Consider the following 25,331-nt stretch of genomic DNA (forward strand, 5'->3'; position numbering starts at 1 on the left):
CCTATTCATTCTTTCCTTTACACAGATCAGTCGTCCTGGTCCCTTTGCAGAAAAACAGCCCCAAAGCATGATGTTTCCACCCCCATGCTTCACAGTAGGTATGTGTTCTTTGGATGCAACTCAGAATTCTTTCTCCTTCAAACACGACAAGTTGAGTTTTTACCAAAAAGTTCTAGTTTGGTTTCATCTGACCATATGACATTCTCCCAATCCTCTTCTGGATCATCCAAATGCTCTCTCGCAAACTTCAGACGGGCCTGGACATGTACTGGCTTAAGCAGAGGGACACGTCTGGCACTGCAGGATTTGAGTCCCTGGCGGTGTAGTGTGTTACTGATGGTAGCCTTTGTTACTTTGGTCCCAGCTCTCTGCAGGTCATTCACTAGGTCCCCCCATGTGGTTCTGGGATTTTTGCTCACCGTTCTTGTGATCATTTTGACCCCACGGGGTGAGATCTTGCATGGAGCCCCAGATCGAGGGAGATTATCAATGGTCTTGTATGTCTTCCATTTTCTAATAATTGCTCCCACAGTTGATTTCTTCACACCAAGCTGCTTACCTATTGCAGATTCAGTCTTCCCAGCCTGGTGCAGGTCTACAATTTTGTTTCTGGTGTCCTTTGACAGCTCTTTGGTCTTGGCCATAGTGGAGTTTGGAGTGTGACTGTTTGAGGTTGTGGACAGGTGTCTTTCATACTGATAACGAGTTCAAACAGGTGCCATTAATACAGGTAACGAGTGGAGGACAGAGGAGCATCTTAAAGAAGTTGTTACAGGTCTGTGAGAGCCAGAAATCTTGCTTGTTTGTAGGTGACCAAATACTTATTTTACTGAGGAATTTACCAATTAATTCATTAAAAATCCTACAATGTGATTTCCTGGATTCTTCCCCCCCCCCCCCCCCCCCATTCTGTCTCTCATAGTTGAAGTGTACCTATGATGAAAATTACAGGCCTCTCATCTTTTTAAGTGGGAGAACTTGCACAATTGGTGGCTGACTAAATACTTTTTTGCCCCACTGTATCTGGTTTTAACTTGCATTTGTGGATGCAGTAATTAAGTATTTTCACAGACGATGGTTTTCTGACGTGTTCCTGAGCCCATACAGTGATTTCCACTACAGACATGTGTCTGCTTTTAATGCAGTGTTTCCTGAGGGCCTGAAGATCACAGGCATCCAATATCAGTTTTCAGCCTTGTCTTTTGCATACAGAGATTTCTCCAAATTCTCTGAATCTTTTAATGATATTATGGACCATAGATGATGTGATCCCTAAAATTCTTTGCAATTTTACATTGAGGAACGTTATTCTTAAATTGTTCCACTGTTTGCCCACACAGTCTTTCACAGAGCGGTGAACCCCTCCTAATCTTTACTTCTGAGAGACTCGGCTTCTCTTGGATGCTCTTTTTATACCCAATCATGTTACTGACCTGTTGACAATTAACCAAATTAGGTTGTTTTTTTTTTTTTGCATTCCACTACTTTTTCAGTCTTTTGTTGCCCCTGTCCCAACTTTTCTGAAACGTGTTGCTGACATCAAATTCAAAATGAGCATATATTTTTCAAAAAACAATCACATTTCTCACTTTCAACATTTGATATGTGGTCTTTGTACTATTTTCAATTAAATATTGGGTTTCCATGATTTGCAAATTATCGCATTCTGTTTTTATTTACAGTTTATATAGCGTCCCAACCTTTTTTGGAATTGGGGTTGGACATGAACGATAGTATAAGTCCATTGATGGTTCCTTATGACTGATCAGTGGAGTAACTGTCCACATACACATACACTGCTTTCTGAAAGAACAATAGCTGGACATAAAAATTATGATTTCACACAACAATGTGATAATCCACAGCCTCGTATGAGGAAACCTGTCAATGAAACACCTATACAGGAGTAGCGAGAATAGGGAAGAACAGAAAGACAAATCATGAAAGAGCTGTAATCTGTAGAGGGGATGTACAGTGCGAACAATGCTGATCTTTGACTTGCAGGTGGTGGCTCAGGTGAATAACGGTGGAGGGAGATTCAATGTGTCCGTTCAGCCAAATCAGTCTCTGTGTGATGGCATGTTCCACAGAATAGCAGGTAAATCTGACCATCTGAAACATCGCCTGTCTATAGACTATATCTATTATATATTAGGGCATTAGAAACGGAAAGATTCTCTATTTTTTTTTTATGATTTCATATGATCATCATACGATTGTTCCTCTCTGTTAGTCATCCAGAGGAACAATGTGGTCGAGATGCACGTGGACACAGAGGGCCAGTATACCATCGGCCCGAGCTCATCTTCTCCAACCAAGGACCGATTTCCTGTTTACGTGGGCAGTGTTCCAGGTAATTTCATGAGGAATAAAAAAAATGAAGGGTTGTACTGTTCCAAATCAAGAAAAAAATGTTTTGTGAATTTATTTTCATGAGCACTTTGGGTAAAGTAAGTATTTTTAATTAAAAAAAATTAATAATAAATTATTTTGTAGCAAAAGCTTTTACCATGAAACACTTGGTAGTTTTGATAAAAGATTAATGTTTTATGAGTAATGTTTTCCATTATAAAAATAATTTTTTGGATAAATATATTTTCCTGAGCATTTTACATGAAGTAAGCATTTATAGTAATAATTATTACAATTATAATTTATTTTTATTTTTAATAATTTATTTCAAACTTCAAAAGCAGCATGCAAATGTAACAAAGGTGTGGCTCAGACTTGTGTACATAGGCACATTAATAATCTAAAATTTGGCTGGATATATACAGTGGTATGCAAAAGTTTAGGCACCCTTGCTGAAAATGTCTGTTACTGTGAATAGTTAAGTGAGCAGAAGATGAACTGATCACCAAAAGGCATAAAGGTAAAGATGAGACATTTCTTTTCAGCATTTTCTGCAAGATTTGTGTATTATTTTTGTTTTGTACAATTGGAGAGTGAAAAAAGAAAAGGAACACCATGCGAAAGTTTGGGCGCCCCAATACATTTGAGTTCTCAGGGAACTTTTACCAAGGTTCCAGACCTTAATTAGCTTATTGAGCTGTGGCTTGTTCAAATTCTTCGTTAGGAAAGGTCAGATGATGCAGATTTGAAAGGTGTATAAATTCTCTGACTCCTCAAATTTGTGCCTAAAATCAACAGCCATGGGCTCCTCTAAGCAACTCTCTTGCATTCTCATCTCATCTCATTATCTCTAGCCGCTTTATCCTTCTACAGGGTCGCAGGCAAGCTGGAGCCTATCCCAGCTGACTACGGGCAAAAGGCGGGGTACACCCTGGACAAGTCGCCAGGTCATCACAGGGCTGACACATAGACACAGACAACCATTCACACTCACATTCACACCTACGGTCAATTTAGAGTCACCAGTTAACCTAACCTGCATGTCTTTGGACTGTGGGGGAAACCGGAGCACCCGGAGGAAACCCACGCGGACACGGGGAGAACATGCAAACTCCACACAGAAAGGCCCTCGCCGGCCCCGGGGCTCGAACCCAGGACCTTCTTGCTGTGAGGCGACAGCGCTAACCACTACACCACCGTGCCGCCCATCTCTTGCATTCTAAATAATAAAATAATTGATGCTCACAAAGCAGGAGAAGGCTACAAGAATGTAGCAAAGTGTTTTCAGGTAAAAAAGAAAAAAGGGTGGCAAATTCCAGGAAAAGAACACCTCTCCAACTCTGAAGCATGGGTGTGGACCGATCATGCTTTGGGGTTGTGTTGCAGCCAGTGGCACAGGGCACATTTCATTGGTCAAGGGAAGCATGGATTCAAATAAATACCAGCAAATTCTGGAAGCAAACATCACACCATCTGTAAAAAAGTTGAAGTTAAAAAGAGGACGGGTCCTACAATAAGACGATGATCCAAAACACACCTCAAAATCTACAATGGAATACCTCAAGAGGCCCAAGCTGAAGGTTTTGCCCTGGCCCTCACAGTCCCCTGACCTAAACATCATTGAAAATCTGTGGATAGCTCTCAAAAGAGCAGTGCATGCAAGACAGCCCAAGAAACTTGTAGAACTGGAAGTCTTTTGCAAGTCAAGTCAAGTCAAGTTTATTTGTATAGCGCTTTTAACAATAAACATTGTCGCAATGCAGCTTTACAGAATTTGAACGACTTAAAACATGAGTTAATTTGATCCCTAATCTATCCCCAATGAGCAAGCCTGTGGCGACAGTGGCAAGGAAAAACTCCCTCAGACGACATGAGGAAGAAACCTCGAGAGGAACCAGACTCAAAAGGGAACCCATCCTCATTTGGGCAACAACAGATAACATGACTATAACATTAACAGTTTTAACATGAAGTCAGTTTTGTTGATGTTATAAACTCTTCATTGATGGGAACTTGAGTGCAAAACTGTTCATGACAACTGCAGTCCTAAAGTTAGCAAGTCAACTGTAGTCCTCAGCCATAAAAGCATTACTGTAAGAGTCCAGCGTGTCCTCCAGGTGTGACTTTCAACTGTCCTCATGGGGCCGTCCTCCACAGGAGTGATGTGATGAGAAGCCAACCAGACACAGGGCACCAGGATGGATCAGGCAGGTCTGAGAAGCAGAAAAGGTCAGCATCTCGATCCCAGGACCGACATGTAACTCGATTTGGGGGGGGGGGAACACAGGTTGTTAGGTATGCCCAATGTCACCTGAATAAGTAGGAACAGTATACATATTGCACTGAGTACAAGCAGGGACTCTGGCAACTAACTATGACAGCATAACTAAAAGGGGAGAGCCAGAAGGTAACACAGGCATGAGGGAGCCCCGGGACATAAAGCAGCAGCCACTACATTGTCAACAAACTCGAGTGAGCAAGCGAGTGGGGACTGACAGCATCCATACATCCCAGTTTACCAAAACACTCTATGTCTGAGGACCCTCCAGATCTACACCTTTACCTCATAAACACCATTAACAAAAAGGCTTGACTAAACAGATATGTTTTCAGCCTAGACTTAAACACTGAGACTGTGTCTGCTTGCCAAACATTACTTGGAAGGCTGTTCCATAACTTTGGGGCTTTGTAAGAAAAGGCTCCGCCCCCTGATGTAGCCTTCACTATACGAGGTACCAGCAGATAGCCTGCACCTTTTGATCTAAGTAGGCGTGGCGGGTCATAGAGGAGCAGAAGTTCACTCAGGTACTGTGGTGCGAGACCATTCAGTGCTTTAAAGGTCAAAAGTAGCATTTTATAATCAATACGAAATTTGATTGGGAGCCAATGCAGTGTGGATAAGACAGGCGTGATGTGGTCATATTTTCTAGTTCTAGTAAGGACTCTTGCTGCTGCATTTTCAATTAACTGGAGCTTGTTTTGCAAGGACGAATGTGTGAAAATCCCCCAGGTAAGAACTGAAAGATTATTAGCTGGCTACAAAAAGTGTTTACAAGCTGTGATACTTGCCAAAGGGGGTGTTACTAAGTACCGACCATGTTAGGTGCCCAAACTTTTGCTTCTGGTCCTTTTCATTTTTTGGTATTTTATGCCTGTAAAGGATGGAAATAAAAATCTAATATTGCGGAAAATATTAAAGAAATGTGTCATCTTTACCTTTATGCCTTTTGGTGATCAGTTCATCTTCTGCTCACTTAACTGTTCACAGTAACAGACATTTTCAGCAAGGGTGCCCAAAACCACTGTATATATATATATATATATATATATATATATATATATATATATATATATATATATATAAATAAAAAATCTCCTTCTCACCCCCAGCGGGGGGGTGGTATCCATGTCATCCTCAAGCTCGGGTCCTCTACCAGAGGCCTGGGAGTTTGAGGGTTCTGGGCAGTATCTTCGATGTTCCTAGTACTGCACTCTTCTGGACTGAGGCTTCAGATGTTGTTCCTGGGATTTGCTGGAGCCACTCTCCCAGTTTGGGGGTTACTGCCCCAAGTGCCCCCACTACCACAGGGACCACGCAACCCTTGACCTTCCACATCCGTTCCAGCTGCTCTTTCAACCCTTGATACTTCTCAAGTTTCTCATGTTCCTTCTTCCTGATGTTGGCGTCAGCTGTGATCGCCACATCTGTCACCACCACCCTCTTCTGCTCTTTGTCCACCACCACTATGCCGGTTGGTTAGCCAGGATCTGTTTGTCAGTCTGGAAGCTGAAGTCCCACAGAACCTTGGCCCTGTTGTTCTCAGCCACCTTCTGTGGTATGGCCCATTGGGACTTGGGTACTTCTATTCCATACTGGTTGCAGATGTTCCTGTATACTATCCCAGCCACTTGGTTGTGCCTCTCCATGTACACTGATCCAGCTAGCATCTTACACCCTGCTACTATGTGCTGGACTGTTTCAGGGGCTTCTTTGCACAGTCTGCATCTTGGGTCTGATCTACTCTGGTAGATCCTGGCCTCTATGGCTCTTGTGCTTATGGCCTGTTCTTGTGCTGCCATGATTAGTGCCTCTGTGCTGTCTGTCAGTCCTGCATTATCCAGCCACTGGATTTCTTGATATCAGCCACTTCCTCTGTCTGACGGTGGTACATGCCATGTAGGGGTTTTTCTCTCCAGGTTGTCTGTTCCTCCCCCTCCTCTGCACTCTCATCAGGGTTCTGCTGCCTGAGACATTCACTTAGCAGTTCATCCTTTGGGGCCATCTTTCTGATGTATTCTCGGATTTTCGATGTTTCATCCTGGACCGTGGTCTTGACGCTCACTAGCCCTTGGCCTCCCTCTTTCCACTTAGTGTATAGTCTCTGGGTGCTGGACTTGGGGTGGAACCCTCCATGCATGGTGAGGAGCTTTCTAGTCTTGATATCTGTGGCTTCTATTTCCTCCTTTGGCCAGTTTATGATACCAGCGGGGTATCTGATGACTGGTAGTGCGTACATGTTGATGGCTCGGACCTTGTTCTTACCATTCAGCTGACTTTTCAGGACCTGCCTTACTCTCTGGAGGTATTTGGCTGTGGTTGACTTCCTTGTGGCCTCTTCATGGTTTCCATTAGCCTGTGGGATGCCAAGGTACTAGTAGCTGTCTTGGATATCACCTATGTTGCCCTCTGGTAGGTCAATCCCCTCAGTCCGGACCATCTTGCCTCTCTTTGAGACCATCCGGCCACACTTGTCCAATCCGAATGACATCCCTATGTCATCGCTGTAGATCCGGGTGGTGTGGATCAGCGAGTCTATTTCTCGCTCGTTCCTGGCATACAGCTTGATGTCATCCATGTAGAGCAGGTGGCTGATTGTTGCCCCACTACGGAATCGGTACCCGTAGCCGCTCTTCGTGATGATCCGACTGTATATATATATATATATATATATATATATATATATATATATAAAACTATATAGAAATCTGAAATTGTGTTTAAAAAAATCTGAATATGTGAATATGTAAACATGTAAATAAATAAAAAAAAAATAAAATAAAAACCTATCCTAATTTAGAGCTTTAAAAAGTAATAATAATAATAATAATAATAATAATAATTTCTTTATTTTCTTTGTAATTTATTCATTTGATTCAACACTTGCATTGCAAAATAAAATCTTAACATTTTATTCGTAATATTATTAAATTTATGATAATGAGCACATTATAGTATGTATGTTTTTTTTGTCTGTTTTAAAAAAAAAATTTTTTTAAACTTGCACTGCTAGAGTCAATAAAATCCAAATGTTTCATACATGCACAGTCTTATTTCTCTTCTCAGAAATAACCCTGAGTAATAATCAACTGCTGATGTTCATGAGCCTACTAATTAGCAACCAACATAAAACTACTTAATGGGGCAGCACGGTGGTGTAGTGGTTAGCGCTGTCGCCTCACAGCAAGAAGGTCCGGGTTCGAGCCCCGTGGCTGGCGAGGGCCTTTCTGTGCGGAGTTTGCATGTTCTCCCCGTGTCTGCGTGGGTTTCCTCCGGGTGCTCCGGTTTCCCCCACAGTCCAAAGACATGCAGGTTAGGTTAACTGGTGACTCTAAATTGACCGTAGGTGTGAATGTGAATGGTTGTCTGTGTCTATGTGTCAGCCCTGTGATGACCTGGCGACTTGTCCAGGGTGTACCCCGCCTTTCGCCCGTAGTCAGCTGGGATAGGCTCCAGCTTGCCTGCGACCCTGTAGAACAGGATAAAGTGGCTAGAGATAATGAGATGAGATAATGAGATAACACTGATGTTGGAACGTCATGACAACGTCACATTACTTTGTAGCTCGGAATTTCATATTTTTGTTTAGTTATATCACAGTGCTGTGGTATTAAGCTGTTTTGTATATTTTAGTAAAATGAGTTGAATTCTATTATCTAGAAGATGTTTATAACACTGTATAACACCTATGATGATGTCATGGTGTAGTAATGAGGGTAATGTGTATTATATAAGCCTCTTAATCAGAGTGAATTTGGTTTTGATGTTTGAAATGATTACTATGTGACTGACACCAGATGTACAGTGAGCTTCACTCCAAAAGTCATTGTTATTATATCTATCAAATATTATAAAACATGACATCAGTTCCTTCTGCTGCAATTAGCCTTTATAAATCAAATTGATTTGTATCAGTCGCATGAAGGGCTTATGTAGGTGTCATTGTAACCTTATGAACGGTGTTGTGATTTTTTTTTTTTCTGTTGTAGATCCTCGAAGGCTCTCATTCCTCCCGATTACAGAATCCTACATTGGATGTCTCCAAAACATGGTCTTTAACAGCAACGTGGTGGTGTTTGAGAAGCTCTCGGCAGTGTTCGGACCTGTAAACTTGCGAGAGTGTCCAGCTCACTTGAGAGCACCTTCTCCACAATGAAGTCATTTCCACTGTTGTAGGATTATATGAGTAAATTGAAGACCAGAAATCAAGAGTAATCATGGTGTTATGTCAGTGTTTCCCATCTGTCATTTCCGTCCTGTAGCTTTGTTTTCACTCTTAGATACAAAAGTCACATCCTTGCCACGTATTTAAACAGATGTAAAGCAAAACAGTTCAGTTCCAAGAAGCTGTCCGATGAGATTTGTCTGAACACCAAGCTCTACACTGCCTGACCAAAAAATAAATAAATAAATAAATAAATAAATAAATCACTATTTGGATTTAAATAAGCAAGCACTTAAGTAGCTTCTCATTTCTTCAACAAACACATCAGAAGACGTATCCCATGTGCTCATGGAAAAGATGTTCTTGTGTTTCAGAAGAGTCAAATTATTGGCCTGCATCAAGCAAAGAAAACACCGAAGGAGATTTGAGCTGAAATGACTGGAATTGGGTTAAGAACTGTCCAACATATTATTAAAACCTGGAAGGATCATGGTGAACCATCAACTTCATGAAAAAAAAAATGTGGTCAGAAAAAGATCCTGACTGACTATGATCAGAGATCACAAACACTTGGTGAAGTCAAATCATAAAAAAATGGACAGTAGAACTCACGGCTGTGTTTAATAGTGAAATTAAGATCATTTCCACACTCACAATGTGACGAGAACTCACAGGATTGGGACTAAACAGCTGTGTGTCCAGAAGAAAACCACTTGTTAGTGAGACTAATCAGGAGAAAAGGCTTCAATTTGCGAGGGAGTATAAAGATCGGTCTTTGGAGCAATGGGAAATGGTGGTGTGGTCTGATGAGTCCAGACTGACCCTATTCTTGAGTGATGGGCGTGTCAGGGTAAGAAGGGAAGCACATGAAGCGATAAACCCATAATGCATAGTAGCCACTGTACAAGCCTCTGGAGGTCGTGTTATGATCTGGGGTTGATTCAGTTGGCCAGTTGCTCAGCAATGTTACGGGGCAATAAAATGAAGTCAGCTGATAACCTGAATGGACTGAATGACCAGGTTCTCATCACATCAATGGGGTTTTTCTTCCCTGATGGCTCTGATTGTGAATGAGTGGTTCAGGAAGCATGAGGAATCCTCTTCACACAGAGTCCCGACCTTAACCCCATTGAGAATCTTTGGGTTGCTGGAGAAGACTTTGGTTCAACTCTCCCTTCATCAAGACAAGATCTCAGTGAAAAATTAATACAACTCTGGACTGAAATAAATGTTGTGATGTTCTTGAAACAATGCAATCAAGGCTTAAGGTGGCCCAACCAAATATTAGTGCGCTTGAAATTTTTTTTTTTTGGCAGGGCAGTGTGTATGTATCTTCTAACTGAATGAATTTACTTCTTGACCACCTGAAGCATTATACTGCCTATTTATTTACCAGCTGGTCTCATTTGCACATTATTTATACTCACAATAGCTATTTAAGTCTTTTATGATAAGTGAAATGGAGGTATTGTACTGTAACTTTGACCATTGTAATGTTTACCATCTGATTTACATTTCTACAAGCTGTATTATATTATTATATTTGGTGTAAAGACTTATTAGGTAAGATAACGGACCATTTTTGTAATATTGTTGGTGATGCTTGAAATTTGTGTCGCATTAAAATCAATTTTCTCACACAGTTCTTCGGTGCTGTTTTCTCAACTCTGTAATACTTCCAAATTTCATTACAAACCTCATGTGTGGGGCGGCATGGTGGTGTAGTGGTTAGCACTGTCGCCTCACAGCAAGAGGGTTCGAGCCCCGTGGCCGGTGAGGGCCTTTCTGTGTGGAGTTTGCATGTTCTCCGTGTCCACGTGGGTTTCCCCCACAGTCCAAAGACATGCAGGTTAGGTTAACTGGTGACTCTAAATTGACCGTAGGTGTGAATGTGAGTGTGAATTGTCTATGTGTCAGCCCTGCGATGACCTGGCGACTTGTCCAGGGTGTACCCTGCCTCTCGCCCGTAGTCAGCTGGGATAGGCTCCAGCTTGCCTGCAACCCTGTAGAACAAATAAAGCGTCTAGAGATAATGAGATGAGATGAGACCTCATGTGTGATCAAGGGATAGGAATGAAAACAAGTCCATCATGATGTAGTGATAGTATAGGGCCATTTAGAAAATGAAAAAAACAAAGCATTCCAACAGGAGTCTGCGGTCATAAAGGCTGCTTGTCAGCTTCACTGTCCAGTTTGGGTGTCCATGTTGGCATCAGAGTCCAGTTCTTGGCAAACAGCAGTGGAACCTGATATGATCATCTGCTTCACTAGCCCATCCACTACAAGTCAACGTTTTGTGCATGCTGAGATGCTTTTCTACTCACCGTGGTTGTAAAGAGTGATTATATGAGTTACTATATCACTTCCTGGCAGCTGGAACCAATCTCACCCTTTTCCTCTTTGAGTGTTCCTTTCAGATCTTATCTTCCCCCTTGAGAGCCTTTCAGTAGAATTCATCTGCTGTCAGGTTTTGAGCATCCAGCACTCATTGTTCCAATCTCTCTGTAGGCTGACCTGTCTCGGCATATTTATTATTATTGAAAAGTAGCTGTATTGAGATTTTGTTGCCAAGCAACATGGGCAAGATATCTTGTCTGCAGTGTAGCTGTGAAGTCAGTATACCATGGTGAAAGTCACGGAAATCACATTTTCACCCCATTCTGATGTTTGATATGAACATTAACTGAAGCTCTTGACCTGTATCTGCGTGATTTTATCCATTGTGCTGCTGTCAAGGGATTGGCTGATTAGATCGTCATCGTCGTCACTGCCAAACCTGATCCGAGCTTGAGGAGAACCATATTTAGTTGACTTGGCCAGAATTGCAGCAGTTGGGCAGCCAGTTCTTTTCTGCACACTCAAACACACATTCACACCTCGTATGGGCAATTTAGAGTAGCCAGTTACCCTGTAGCGGGTGGCTGTGATGTTGGAATAAATCCTGTACAATAAAGCAGTGTTTGTTTACCCTCTTTCTTCGTTGCTGCAGGGGTTGGACTGTCTACCATGGTAATTATGGTAGGCTAGCCTGGTGACGTCCTGATGAGGAGGGTTTTATGAATGAATCGAGAGCGTAGTGGTAGGAAGCCAATGGGATGACCATGCAGCGGTAGTTCTAAAAATTAACAAGTCAAGAGTAGTAGTCTCTGGAACCTGGTTACTGTTGGATTTGCCCTGGGAGGGCACTGCAACTGACTACAACTGCAATCAGAGTGTGGATTTTATTTGCTACCGAACTGCAGGTTCCTTGGGAAGGGGACAGGAATGGTGACGGGAAGAAAATCAGTGCTGGACAGATGGGTTGGAAAGGCATTTTTTCTTACCATCCCTGCTGGCCAAATTACCCTAAACCTCTTCTTCCCCAAAGTTATAGCTTTCCCTTGCAATTCCTTTCGTTCCACCGGCTTATCTGCATACAACTCCTCGGTTCATTTAAACCTCTTACCCCTGAACATTAAGCCCCGATTTACGTTGTGCCCTTTGTCTTCCTGAGTTGAAAGCAATTAATTTCATTTCTAAAATTATTCCTTTTAATAATCATTACACAGAGTTCGTCCAGTTTAGTTTAAGTATTTAGTTTTTGTTAGGACTTGCATGCGGCATTGTCTTTATGTTGTCAGGCCTTGCCTGATGCAATGAATGACTGTTACCAGAAATATGCATGGGTGAAGGAGTGTAATGCTTTGATTTACAACCAAAGTTGATTGCTTGCAATGGTGGAAAACAAGCTTTTCAGAGTTTTGAGTTGGGAATGTTTTGTGTTTTTTTTCTTTTGTTTGTGTGTTTGAAATGGTATCGACATCGCCAAGCTACGGCCTTACATTTGTATGAAACCTTGTGCAAATCTCAGTTTATAATAATTATTAACTTCATTCTACATCTCCAATATATGAACTTTTCCATTTAAAACTAGCGTTGCGGTTTTCCTTGACGAGTTTGAACTGCTGTAGCGGATTTAAAAATCGGCAGTTTTGTCTGCCTGGTGCCCCTAGACTAACAAACTAACGTCTTGCTGCATGACCCACCTTGTCTTGAGATTCAGTTCATGGACAGATGTCCTGACATTTTCCTTTTGAATTCGCTGGTATCATTCAGAATTCATTGTTCCATCAATGATGGCAAGCTGTCCTGCCCCAGATGCAACAAAACAGGCCCAAACCATGATACTACCACCACCATGTTTCACAAATGGGATAAGGTTCTTATGCTGGAATGCAGTGTTTTCCTTTCTCCAAACATAACGCTTCTCGTTTAAACCAAAAAGTTCTATTTTGGTCTCATCTGTCCACAAAACATTTTTCCAGTAGCCTTCTGGCTTGTCCATGTGATCTTTAGCAAACTGCAGACAAGCAGCAATGTTCTTTTTGGAGAGCAGTGGCTTTCTCCTTGCAACCCTGCCATGCACACCATTGTTGTTCAGTGTTCTCCTGATGGTGGACTCATGAACATTAACATTAGCCAATGTGAGAGAGGCCTTTGGTTGCTTAGAAGTTACCCTGGGGTCCTTTGTGACCTCGCCGACTATTACACGCCTTGCTCTTGGAGTGATCTTTGTTGGTCGACCTCTCCTGGGGAGGGTAACAATGGTCTTGAATTTCCTCCATTTGTACACAATCTGTTTGACTGTGGATTGGTGGAGTCCAAACTCTTTAGAGATGGTTTTGTAACCTTTTCCAGTCTGATGAGCATCAACAACGCTTTTTCTGAGGTCCTCAGAAATCTCCTTTGTTCGTGCCATGATACACTTCCACAAACGTGTTGTGAAGATCAGACTTTGATAGATCCCTGTTCTTTAAATAAAACAGGGTGCCCACTCACACCTGTTTGTCATCCCATTGATTGAAAACACCTGACTCTAATTTCACCTTCAAATTAACTGCTAATCCTAGAGGTCCACATATACTATTCAAAAAAAGTAGGGGATATTGGATTTACAAGTAGAATGAAATGCAGATCATGAGGTCAGGAAGGAAACAAATGACAGAAAAACATTAAGGAAACATTTGTCAATTTATTCGAAACCCTGTGTACAGTCAGTAAAGGACAGATTCTCCAGAATAAGGGTCAACACAAGCACAGGGTCACACAGCAAATTTACCACCATTTTGAAACCGAGTCAGTAGCGGGTAAAACCCCCTCGGTTGGCTAGACAAGCTCGAATTCGGCGTGGCATACTCCTAACGAGACGTCCCAGGTCATTTTGGGGAATGTTATTCCATTCCTGTTGCAATGCTGCAGCAAGTTCTTGGACATTGGCAGGAGGTTGTTGACGTTGGCGTAGCCGCTGTCCAAGCATGTCCCAGACATGCTCGATGGGGGAAAGGTCCAGACTGAGTGCTGGCCATGGTAATCTGGTAATATTCTGCTGCTGGAGGTAATCTGTAACGATCCTGGCCCTATGACATCTGGCATTGTCATCTTGGAAAATGAAACGGCGGCCATAACGACGTGCAAACGGCACAACATGGGGTGCCAAGATGTTGTCCCGGTAGTACTGCCCTGTGACACGTCCAGCAACAACATGCAAGTCTGTTCTGCTGGCAGCAGTGATGCCTCCCCACACCATTACAGAGCCACCCCCATACGGCTCATGTCTAATGACGTTAACGTCATGGAAACGTTCGTTACGTCGGCGCCAAACCCTCCTGCGTCTGTCCAGGAAGTCCACAGTGAACCTCAACTCATCTGAGAACATTACGTGGTTCCATCGGCGATTATCCCAGCATTGATGATGATGATGACACCATTGGAGTCTGGCCCTAATGTGACGATCCCTCAAACAGGGAATGACACGAGGACGTCGGGCGTGCAAGTGAAATCTGTGCAGTCGATTCCTGATGGTCTGGCCACTCACTACCAAGCCAGTATCCCTCCGAAGTTGAGACCTTATCTGATTTGCTGTTACCATATGATTTCTCAAGGCAATAGTGCGGATGAATCTGTCCTGAGCCTGAGTTGTTGCCCTTGGTCGACCGGATCGTGGTCTATCCTGAACAGACCCTGTAGCACGATGTCTGGACCATAATCTGCTGATGACAGACTGGGAAACATTCAATGCTCTTGCCACAACAACCCGTCTTGTGCCAACCTGTAGCATGCCAAGGGCACGTAACCTCTCATCCTGTGTTAGACAGCGCATGGTCTCTGTTTAATTAACGACTTCAACCACTGATAATCTGATGCTTTCTCTTCAAAATCTTCCTTTGGAGTGGCTCTAACCTTCCAATTCAGAGTCATGCAAATTTGTGGCACGACACCCTTGATCATCAGTAGCATCCCGTGCTGATCATGAGAGTGTCATTGATGTGTTTGGGTGATGAATTTCTTTGGAAATGCTTCCTCAGTAAGGAACTATACAACATGCTTTCGTATCCCTTTGTATATGTGAAAATTTGGATCTCAAAATAAAATATCCCCTACTTTTTTTGAATAGTATATTTTTGCCACTCACAGCAATATAATATTGGATCATTTTCCTCAATAAATAAATGGCCAAGTATAATATTTTTGTCTCATTTGTTTAACTGGGTTCTCTTTATCTACTTTTAGGATTTGTGTGAAAATCTGATGTTTTAGGTCATATTTATGCAGAAAATTCTAAAGGGTTCACAAACTTTCAAGCACCACTGTATGGATATAAGCATTTTCTCAGCTCTTCTTAGTGTTTAAAGGTGTTCATGTGATCAAAGAAAACTCAGACACAACTTTCCTTAACCTGTCCATTGTTTATTTTTCCAAACTGAAGGTCAAGAACAGCACTTCTATAATACTATAATAAAGTACATGCTACTGCTGAGCATGATGAAACCAATCCCCGCCCTTTAAAAAAAACAAAAAAAACCAGACACAGCTGCCTCCACCAGGTTATTTCCCTCTGTACAGGATATACTGTAACTGTTGTAACTGTGCACTTTGAAGTCCGAATAGTGCACTTCAACATGAATTTCACTTCCTGTTTCCTCAGCTGAACCCAATAGTACCATCTTGAGTAATACTTCATTTATCAGTACAGTAACTACATATTATTTAACAGGTCAGTATGCTGGAATATCTGATGCGACGTTGTGTACTGAATCTTTAAGTACATCGTATACCTGGTATTTTTCACACCGTTCACTGTAATGTTAAAATATTCAGATGAGAAGTTGTTTATAAATTAAAGATTACGCCACATGATTTGCTCCTGCATGATTACAATTACAATCTGACCAAGTATTGCATTACGGTGCCAATGCTCTTCTACAAAAAACTGGTCATTTTTATCAAAAATTATTACGTGGTATATCAAAATTCTATATGTAAACAATTTTTAAAAAACTACTTATAATTAATTACCAAGTACCTACCGATTAAACAATACATACTTACTGTACTGTAAAATGAAGGAAGGCCTGATTTTTTTTTTTTAATTTTTCCCCCACATACACTTAAAGATATTTTTAGCTAACCACAGGTAACAGACTAGTTTCCTCGTAAATGTAGCAGTAATCAGTGATACATCGTCGGTCGATGAGGTATACATATCAGATAACGTCCTTTCTGGCATTATTTTCCATTTTGTTCGTAGAACAACAAATATTTCAGGATTCACAGGCAATCAAATATGATTCTCTCCACATTCACTGGATATGAGAAATCGTGCGCTCTGATTGGCTACTACTAGGATAATCAGCTCATATACCGTGAGTAAAGGGAAAAAAAAAAAAATGGCGGCGCGTGTTGCTGAACCAACCGAGGACGAAATAAAAACTCTACTTGAAAACAAAAGCCCAAAAATACAAAAAAAAGGATAAAAAGTATTTGATGGTAAAAACGTATCTTTTTTTTTTTTTTTACATCTCATCGCATTTTTCACAAATTGCTGCCGTCATTTCGCCGGTTTGTTTACGTTCGAAGCGGAAATTATTTTGTCGGCATTTTGTTTCAAGTTTTTATTTATTGAATTTGCGAAAAATAAAAATGCTCCGTTTCTGAAACTCCAGTGAATGTGGATAGAATAAAAAAAACAGTTATTCCACTCAATCTCAGTGCTATGCGCCTTGTCAGCCATCAGCTCACGTACGACTCGATTTTGTGGAATAACTGTTAAATATCAGGATGCCTAAGCAGACACTTTGTAGACTTTGGTTTAAAAAAAACAACAAAAAAAACAACAACATGTAGCTGCCCAACTACGGAAGCCAAGAGAGGCCCGTCATATAATCTTTTTTTATTCACCTTGTTATCCCGAGATAACGACATAATTAATTCGAGATCTCGAGAAAACAAAACAATTATTCCGTGATCTCGAGAAAACAGCTGAGATTTCTAGCAGAGCTGAGACGAAGCCGGGCCAGTCTTCTGCAGAGGTGCCGCGGAATAATTTTGAAATTATCCCTTATTAAAAGACTTAATGCAATCTCTCCCTGTGTCAACCCCTGATCAAAATATTGCCTTATTAGGTGATCGATTATTCCAGACATTCTAATGACCAAAGTTGCGTCTATACAGAATGAGAAATAGCCCCAAAGTCAGCATATCACAAGTCTCTTGGCGCACCTGAATGAACCATTTCTCAGCTGTTTACTCGAGATCTCGGAATAACAGTTTTGTTTTCTCGAGATCTCGAATTAGTTGTGTTGTTTTCTCGAGATCCTGAATTAATTAATGTTGTTATCTCGGGATAACAAGGTGAATAAAAAAAAGGATTATATGAAGGGCCTCTCTCGGCTTCCGTACCCAACCGTGAGCTGCATGAGTGAATTATAAACCCTGCAGTTTAGGACGTGTGATCTGCTGCACCAATCTGGCAACATTTTTGTTTGCTGGCATTTTAGCACATGATGATTATGACGAACAACACTTTGAGACCACATGCATGGCCAGGTATCAGATTACTGACCCAAAACCACTCAGTAAAATAAACTACTCACCGTAATGCTTTTGAGTATCTCACAGGCACGAGTTTAAACAAACATAATACAATCCATAAATCGGAAATCATGTGCTTTGTGACTGGACTTTCCAAACAGCAGCTGAGCGACACCTGACTTTCCTGATGAGAGATTTCACAATGTAGAACTCTATATTAAAACTGACCGTTTCTCTTCATCCAAAATAAAAATATAAAGTGCGCTTAGGAGGGGGGAGGGAAAAAAGGAAGGAAGAAAGAAAGAAAAAAACCCAAAAAATACCGTTTACAGCAATCAGCAGTAACAATCCGAAGCAGCGCTCCTTCCTCTGAATTTCGCCTCAGAATTATTTATTTATTTTTTTGCTGGCTTGTGTGTTTCTGAGGGGAAAAAAAGCCTCAGGAAGGAGGAGTTATTGCGGCGCCGTTGCTTGAAGTGAAGCTAAAGCTGTGTGGATTCGCACGTGGAGCCTGTTCTCAAAATCGTACTCCGAGAAGTCCTCCTGCAGAACGACACACAACACTGGATTAGTGTGAACTATTATGTAGTTCATAAGCTAATAACATTCCTCTAGTGCTAACGTATTCAAACTTTTACCTCAGGAGAGCGATTTTAGCTTACTGTCTACTTATAGTAGTTTTGCTTTTTTTTATAGGCTGATTTTAGTCTTTTTTTTTAAACCTTGAAGTCAAAATTTTCATCCATTTCAAAAACACAAGAGTACTCTGAGAGCACGATATCCCCCACTGGCAAATATGCCACAACTCTGGTACAATGCGACCGAATTGAGTGAAATTGCAATATGCGTATTACCAGCATATAACAAAGAATCCTGCCAAGTTTCATGAAATTCCTCCAAAAATTGTGAGAGGAGTTGATTTCAGAAGGTGAGCACCCTTCCCAAGACGGACGGACGTTGCCATGACATAATCCCCCTTCGGGCCTTTCAGCCAGTGGGGGATAAAAATTGTAAGGGAAGTTGATTTCAGAAAGCAAGCACACCTTGATGAAATTGCCAAAGTACAAGTTTGTTAATAATCAAGGGCATAACTCTGGGAAAATTTCAATTTGCGTATAACTGCCTTTTGCCAAGTTTGGTGAAATTTCTCCACAAACTGTAAGAGGAGTTGATTTCAGAAGAATGTACAGTACACCCTCATGAAATTGTCAAAGTACAAGTTATTTAATCAAGGCTCAAAACTCTGGGAAAATTTTCACAAATGAAATTAAATCGCAATCTGCGTATTACCGTCATATAACAAGGCCTTTTGCCAAGCTTCGAGAAATTCGTCCAAAAATTGTGAGAGGAGTTGATGTCAGAAGGCGAGCACACCTTCATGAAATTGTCAAAGTACAAGATTGTTAATCAAGAACTGTAACTCTGGGAAAATGTGACCGAATTGAACAAAAGAACAATATGTGTACTACCGACATATAATGATGCCTTTTACCAAGTTTGGTGAGATTCCTCCACAGACTGCGAGAGGAGTTGATTTCAGACGGAAAACACTCTATGAAATAGTCAAAGTATAATTTTCTTAAATTAAAGGCTGTAACTCTGGGAAAATGCGACCGAATTGAGTGAAATTGCAGTATGCATATTACCGACATAGAACAAAGAATCCTGCCAAGTTTTGTGAAATTCCTCCAAAGATTGTGAGAGGAGTTGATTTCAGAAGGTGAGCACCCTTCCCGGGACGGACGGACGTTGCCACGACATAATCCCTCTTCGGGCCTTTCAGCCAGCGGGGGATAAAAAGTGCAGTTTTTATACACATACACACACTACCGTTCAAAAGTTTGGGGTCACTTTGAAATGTCCTTATTTTTGAAAGAAAAGCACTGTTCTTTTCAATGAAGATCACTTTAAACTAATCAGAAATCCACTCTATACATTGCTAATGTGGTAAATGACTATTCTAGCTGCAAATGTGTGGTTTTTGGTGCAATATCTCCATAGGTGTATAGAGGCCCATTTCCAGCAACTCTCACTCCAGTGTTCTAATGGTACAATGTGTTTGCTCATTGCCTCAGAAGGCTAATGGATGATTAGAAAACCCTTGTACAATCATGTTAGCACAGCTGAAAACAGTTTAGCTCTTTAGAGAAGCTATAAAACGGACCTTCCTTTGAGCAGATTGAGTTTCTGGAGCATCACATTTGTGGGGTCGATTAAATGCTCAAAATGGCCAGAAAAATGTCTTGACTATATTTTCTATTCATTTTACAACTTATGGTGGGAAATAAAAGTGTGACTTTTCATGGAAAACACAAAATTGTCTGGGTGACCCCAAACTTTTGAACGGTAGTGTGCGTGTGTGTATACATTTTTTTTTTGTGAGTATTCTATATATTTTAGTACGCCTTTTTTTTAGCGCCTGTTTTCAGAAACCTCGGTGTACGATTTGACCAATCACTTGAGATGTAGATTAAAATTAAGTCCCTTTCATTCTTTATCATGTCTGGGATTGATTACTGCGATTCCCTCTTCACTGGTCTCCAAAAGCTACAGTCTGCAACTTGAGTTCTCACCCACACCAATCACCCCATCCTCTCTCAGCTACACTGGTTAGTCTTTCAGTCCTGTATCAAGTTCAAAATCTTGCTTCTCACCTTCAAAACCCTGCATAACTTCGCTCATCTCGACCTCGGCGAACGCCTGACCCCTTACTCTCTATCTCATCTGTTACAGGTCAAAAAATTTCAACTTAGGGTTAAAAATGTTAATCTAGTTCATAAGTTCCAGCCGAGGTAAAATTTTGGATTGACTATGATTCTTAAAAGGGATTTTCCATCGCTTATTTTGTCTCTCTTTCTTCCAGCCACTTCCTCTCTGTCTACACTTACCGAGTATTTCCTCTTGTCTGTTCCTATTGACCTAACTGGCATTTTTTACATATCTTTTTTCATACTTAACTGGGATTCAAACTCAGAACCTTTTGATTCTTAGCCACCAAACCAGCGACAATTGTGTCTTATTACATCACCAAGTAGCTTGAAATACAAAGTTTTCCCAAACCCTAAACCTAACCCTAGATACACCAAGTCTCCCTAATACACGTAGCAAATTACGAACCGGGTTAAAAATTCTACCTGACTTACAATTCTGACCTGGAACACACACACCAGACTTTCCACCTGGGGATGCAGGTCCTACAGTACCATTGGCCCCAAACTCTAGTGCTTGAGTGCAATGGGGGAAGCCAGGGCCTAATGGTTAGAGAAACAGCTCTGGGACCAAAAGGTCACTGGTTCGATTCCCTGGACCAGCAGGAATGACTGAAGTGCCCTTGAGCAGGCTACTCTGGGTATGTTGCTCTGAATGGCTGTAATGTAATCGAACTCTCTTCCTCAATCTCTCCGTGACTGCTCTGATTTCAAATCCAAATGAAAAACTTTCTTGATGAACGTTCCTCCTCCTCTCTTAATGCTTAGCCTGCTTCTTTTTTCACATGTAAAGTGACACTGGGATTATGAAAGGTGCTACATAAATCTAACTAATTATTATTATTATTATTATTATTATTATTATTTATTGATAACTATTTTTCAGTAGCATCCCAAATAAACATCGTAACTGATATTAACTATAATTAAATAAGTATACAGTTGAGTCAGACATACACTACACATTGTTTTATTTTGCATTCAGGAACTAAAAAAAAAAAAAAATCTTGAAAGATTCCGAGAGTGCAGCATCAGCGTATCTTTCAAGAAAAGGAGCTCAAAACATTTCTGCAATGGTCCATTTTGGGATTCATAAATTTTTTTGTGTTCTGTTGTTAAAATGCAGAGATCCTACGCAAAACGTGAAACGGTCAGTTTATATTAAATCGGTATTTTCCATTTCGTCTGCTGTGCGCCATTTGAAATTCTGTCTCGCTCCACTAGGGGGAGTCCTACAGCTTTAACGTTAGTGCTATCTGAATGTTACATTCGGGTATAGACCCCTTCGCAGTAAACGTCATTCATACGTAAGCGGAAATTGCGCGCGCAGCCTGGACCCAAAAAAGACTCAGAAATGCCTAGTTGTTGTGTTGTCGGGTGTCAGAATCGTAGCAGTGATGGGGTTAAAATGTTCAGAATTCCAGCAGGATCTCACCCATTCCAACAAAATCGCCGACGTCTATGACTACAAGCCATCAAACGTGTAGACTGGGATGAAAGCACCATCAAAAATGCGCGGGTTTGCAGCGCCCACTTCATCACAGGTAAGATCAGGCTATTTATTAAATCTTTCTTTTTTATTCTTTCTAGTCTTCGTTTATTGATGTAGCAAAATACTTTGGTAACGTTTGTCTGATTAGCTGGGTCATAGTTACACAATGTAATGAATATTGTTAGCATGTTAACTTAGCTTTGCATGCAATTTTGTTTGTAGGAGAGGTCTCGCTTGACTCAAGCAGTCCAGATTTTGTGCCATCATTATTTGTGTATGCCGAAAATCACAATTTTAAAGCAAGGATGGAAAGGTAAAATTGTGTGCCCTCACTCTAAATGCCAACTTGCGTTGACTGCTCTAACCTAGCTCCCGCCCCGTTCAGTTTCATTTCTGCTCTCTGCCTCTCGCTTTTTACGCAGCTCTGATTTCTCTTAGCTGAACTCTTTACACTATCATTCCTTTCATGCCATTCCCTCCTGCAAATTGCTGTTTAGTGTTGGTATTTGCTGTTGTAGCTAAAGCCACATTGCCATCACATCACTGGCAGAATTTGATTAAAACAAAATGAATATGAATGTCCCATTGTTAATCAAGTTGTACATGCCTGCACATAACATAATCATATGCGTGTAAAGACTTGTAGGCACGAAGTTTTTCGTGGGTGTACACTGAAGTCTTGTCAATAAGGTACGAGTATATATCTGGCCAGGGAACTTACTAACATCGTCCGTCCACTCTTTAATTAAATGCGGATCCGGTAGGCGATGTCCGCTTGTTAGAGTTAACTTATTTATGTAGCATTCTCGATCTTGTAACGACAATTGTTTGGCATAATCTGACAGCTCATAATGCCGGTCTATGGGCAGCGCCATTGTTTCTGAGTCCAGGCTGCGCGCGCATCCTGGCAACGGTCGGTTTGTTTACAAACATGCGAAGGGGTCTATAGCTGTTTTGTTTTTGCTCTTTTCGGTAGTACTGATGATGCACCACTAATTAAAAGTCCAATTAACTGTGCACTTTAATAATAATAATAAAAAAGGGAGTTTAATCTAGTGTACCTTGGCTTGAAGAAGCAGAGCTCTTCCTTTGGCTGCAGACTGAAAACAGGAATAAAATACAACATTAATCTTCAGCCAGATTAAACACCTGCGCATTATCATACATTTCATATTTTAGCAGCGATGGAACCCAAATACTTCTGTGAGCTTTACAAACGCAGCACATGCAAACCAAAAACTGAAATCCACATGCATGGCGATGCATCAAAACTGTAGAACCTGCATTAAAACAAACACACGCTTACCTCAGGGCTTTCCAGTAGCACACATCCCAGCTCATAGAGCGAATAAGGCTGCACGTACGAGTTACTGACACGCCCTTCTTCATCTCTAAAAGCCACCTGAAAACACTGCAGCGGACGAAAAACAAAACATTTACACTGAGCATGCGCGTTTCCACATCATACAAACACAGCATGATAGGATGTCGGATATACACAGTATACAGGGTCTTGCAAAAGTTTCCATCCCCCTTGGTGTTTGCTCTGTTTTGTCGCATTACAAGCTGGAATTAAAATGGATATTTGGAGGGTTAGCACCATTTGATTTACACAACATGCCTACCACTTTAAAGGTGCAAAGTGTTTTTTTTTTTATTGTGACACAAACAATAATTAAGAAGAAAAAACAGAAATCTGGAGTGTGCACAGGTATTCACCCCCTAAATAAGAGCTGGTCCAACCAATTCACTTCATAAGTCACAAAATTAGTTGACTAAGATCCACCTGTGAGCAATCAAAGCGTCACATGATATCTGTATACTGTAAATCAACCTGTTCTGGAAGGACCCTGACTCTGCAACACTACTAAGCAAGCAACATGAAAACCAAGGAGCCTCCAAACAGGTCAGAGACAAAGTTGTGGAGAAGTATAGATCAGGGTTGGGTTATAAAATATATCCCAAACTTTGAATATCCCAGGGAGTCATCCCATGTGTGGCGCAAACCCAACACCCTGAGAACACCATTCCTACAGTGAAGCATGGTGGTGGCAGCATCATGCTGTGGGGATATTTTTCATCTGCAGGGACAGGAAAGCTGGTCAGGACTGAAGGAAAGATGGATGACACTAAATACAGGGCAATTCTGGAGGAAAACCTGTTTGAGTCAGCCAGAGGTTTGAGACTGGGACGAAGGTTCACGTTCCAGCAGGACAATGACCCTAAACATACTGCTAAAGCTACACTGGAGTGGTTTAAAGGGAAACATTTAAATGTTTTGGAATGGCCTAATCAAAGCCCAAACCTCAATCCAATTGAGAATCTGTGGCATAACTTGAAGATTGCTGTACGTCAACACAACCCATCTAACTTGAAGGAGTTGGAGCAGTTTTGCCTTGAGGAATGGGCACAAATCCCAGTGGTTAGATGTGCTAAGCTAAGACAGACATACCCCAAGAGACTTGCAGCTGTAATTACAGCAAAAGGTAGCTCTACTAGGGATGTTAACCGATGACCGTTTGACCGGTGGTTGACCGAATCAACGTTAACCGGTTAATTTTTTTTTGGTTGTCGGTGAAAAAAAAAAAAATCGTTTTGAAGCTGCCGATTTTGGAGCGGAGAACCTGGAATTCTGTGTTTGTAAACGCTTGGGGCATGCCATTCGGTATAACGACGACAGCTGACAAATCAGAAACACCCATTCAGTCATGTCCCGCCCTCCCGCCCCAGTTAAAGACAGCTGACAAATCAGAAGCACCCATTCAGTCATGTCCTGCCCCAGTTGAACACAACTGCCACCAGTGTTGCCAGATTGGGCGGTTTTAAGTGGATTTTGGCGGGTTTTGAACATATTTTGGGCTGGAAAACGTCAGCAATATCTGGCAACATTGGCTGCCACTCGGCGAAAGAAAAAAGTGTAGACACAGGCTTTTTAGCTTACAAATTCATCTCATCTCATTATCTCTAGCCACTTTATCCTTCTACAGGGTCGCAGGCAAGCTGGAGCCTATCCCAGCTGACTACGGGCGAAAGGCGGGGTACACCCTGGACAAGTCGCCAGGTCATCACAGGGCTGACACATAGACACAGACAACCATTCACACTCACAATCACACCTACGGTCAATTTAGAGTCACCAGTTAACCTAACCTGCATGTCTTTGGACTGTGGGGGAAACCGGAGCACCCGGAGGAAACCCACGCGGACACGGGGAGAACATGCAAACTCCAGCTTACAAATGACTATTGTTTTTTTTTTTTAATTATTATTAGAAGGCACATCGAGTTTAGTCCCACCTTGGCCAGTGCATTCTGAAAGTATGTTTCGGTCTGTAGCCAACAATGCATGTTATTGTAGATCATCTCTCTCCACACAAACTAAAGGCGCAGATGCCGACTTTTTCACGGCTTTTTCATGGACTGTAACGGCATTTGCTTATGGAGTAATTTTAATACACAATCTACTCTGATGAAATTATTCAGACAC

At 41.4% G+C, this 25,331-nt stretch overlaps 2 protein-coding genes across 4 annotated transcripts in view; one reads left to right on the forward strand and one right to left on the reverse strand.

Moving 5' to 3' along the window:
- Positions 1–10,308, forward strand: part of LOC132877029 (laminin subunit alpha-3-like) — a 335,048-nt gene extending 324,740 nt beyond the window's left edge. Inside the window, exons 75-77 of the mRNA XM_060913563.1 lie at positions 2,005–2,098; positions 2,234–2,353; positions 8,620–10,308. Coding sequence (XP_060769546.1) covers positions 2,005–2,098; positions 2,234–2,353; positions 8,620–8,786 — 381 coding nt within the window. The 3' untranslated portion in view covers positions 8,787–10,308. The remainder of the gene's footprint in view (positions 1–2,004; positions 2,099–2,233; positions 2,354–8,619) is intronic.
- A 5,192-nt stretch (positions 10,309–15,500) lies between these two features.
- Positions 15,501–25,331, reverse strand: part of LOC132877292 (tetratricopeptide repeat protein 39C-like) — a 41,354-nt gene continuing 31,523 nt past the window's right edge. For all 3 annotated transcript variants that reach the window (XM_060913590.1, XM_060913596.1, XM_060913581.1), the window contains 3 exons: positions 23,152–23,256; positions 22,907–22,945; positions 15,501–18,188 (listed from right to left, as the gene is read on the reverse strand). In XM_060913590.1, coding sequence (XP_060769573.1) covers positions 18,099–18,188; positions 22,907–22,945; positions 23,152–23,256 — 234 coding nt within the window. In that variant the 3' untranslated portion in view covers positions 15,501–18,098. The remainder of the gene's footprint in view (positions 18,189–22,906; positions 22,946–23,151; positions 23,257–25,331) is intronic.

Source organism: Neoarius graeffei, chromosome 1 (genome assembly GCF_027579695.1).
Source record: "Neoarius graeffei isolate fNeoGra1 chromosome 1, fNeoGra1.pri, whole genome shotgun sequence".
NCBI lineage: Eukaryota > Metazoa > Chordata > Actinopteri > Siluriformes > Ariidae > Neoarius > Neoarius graeffei.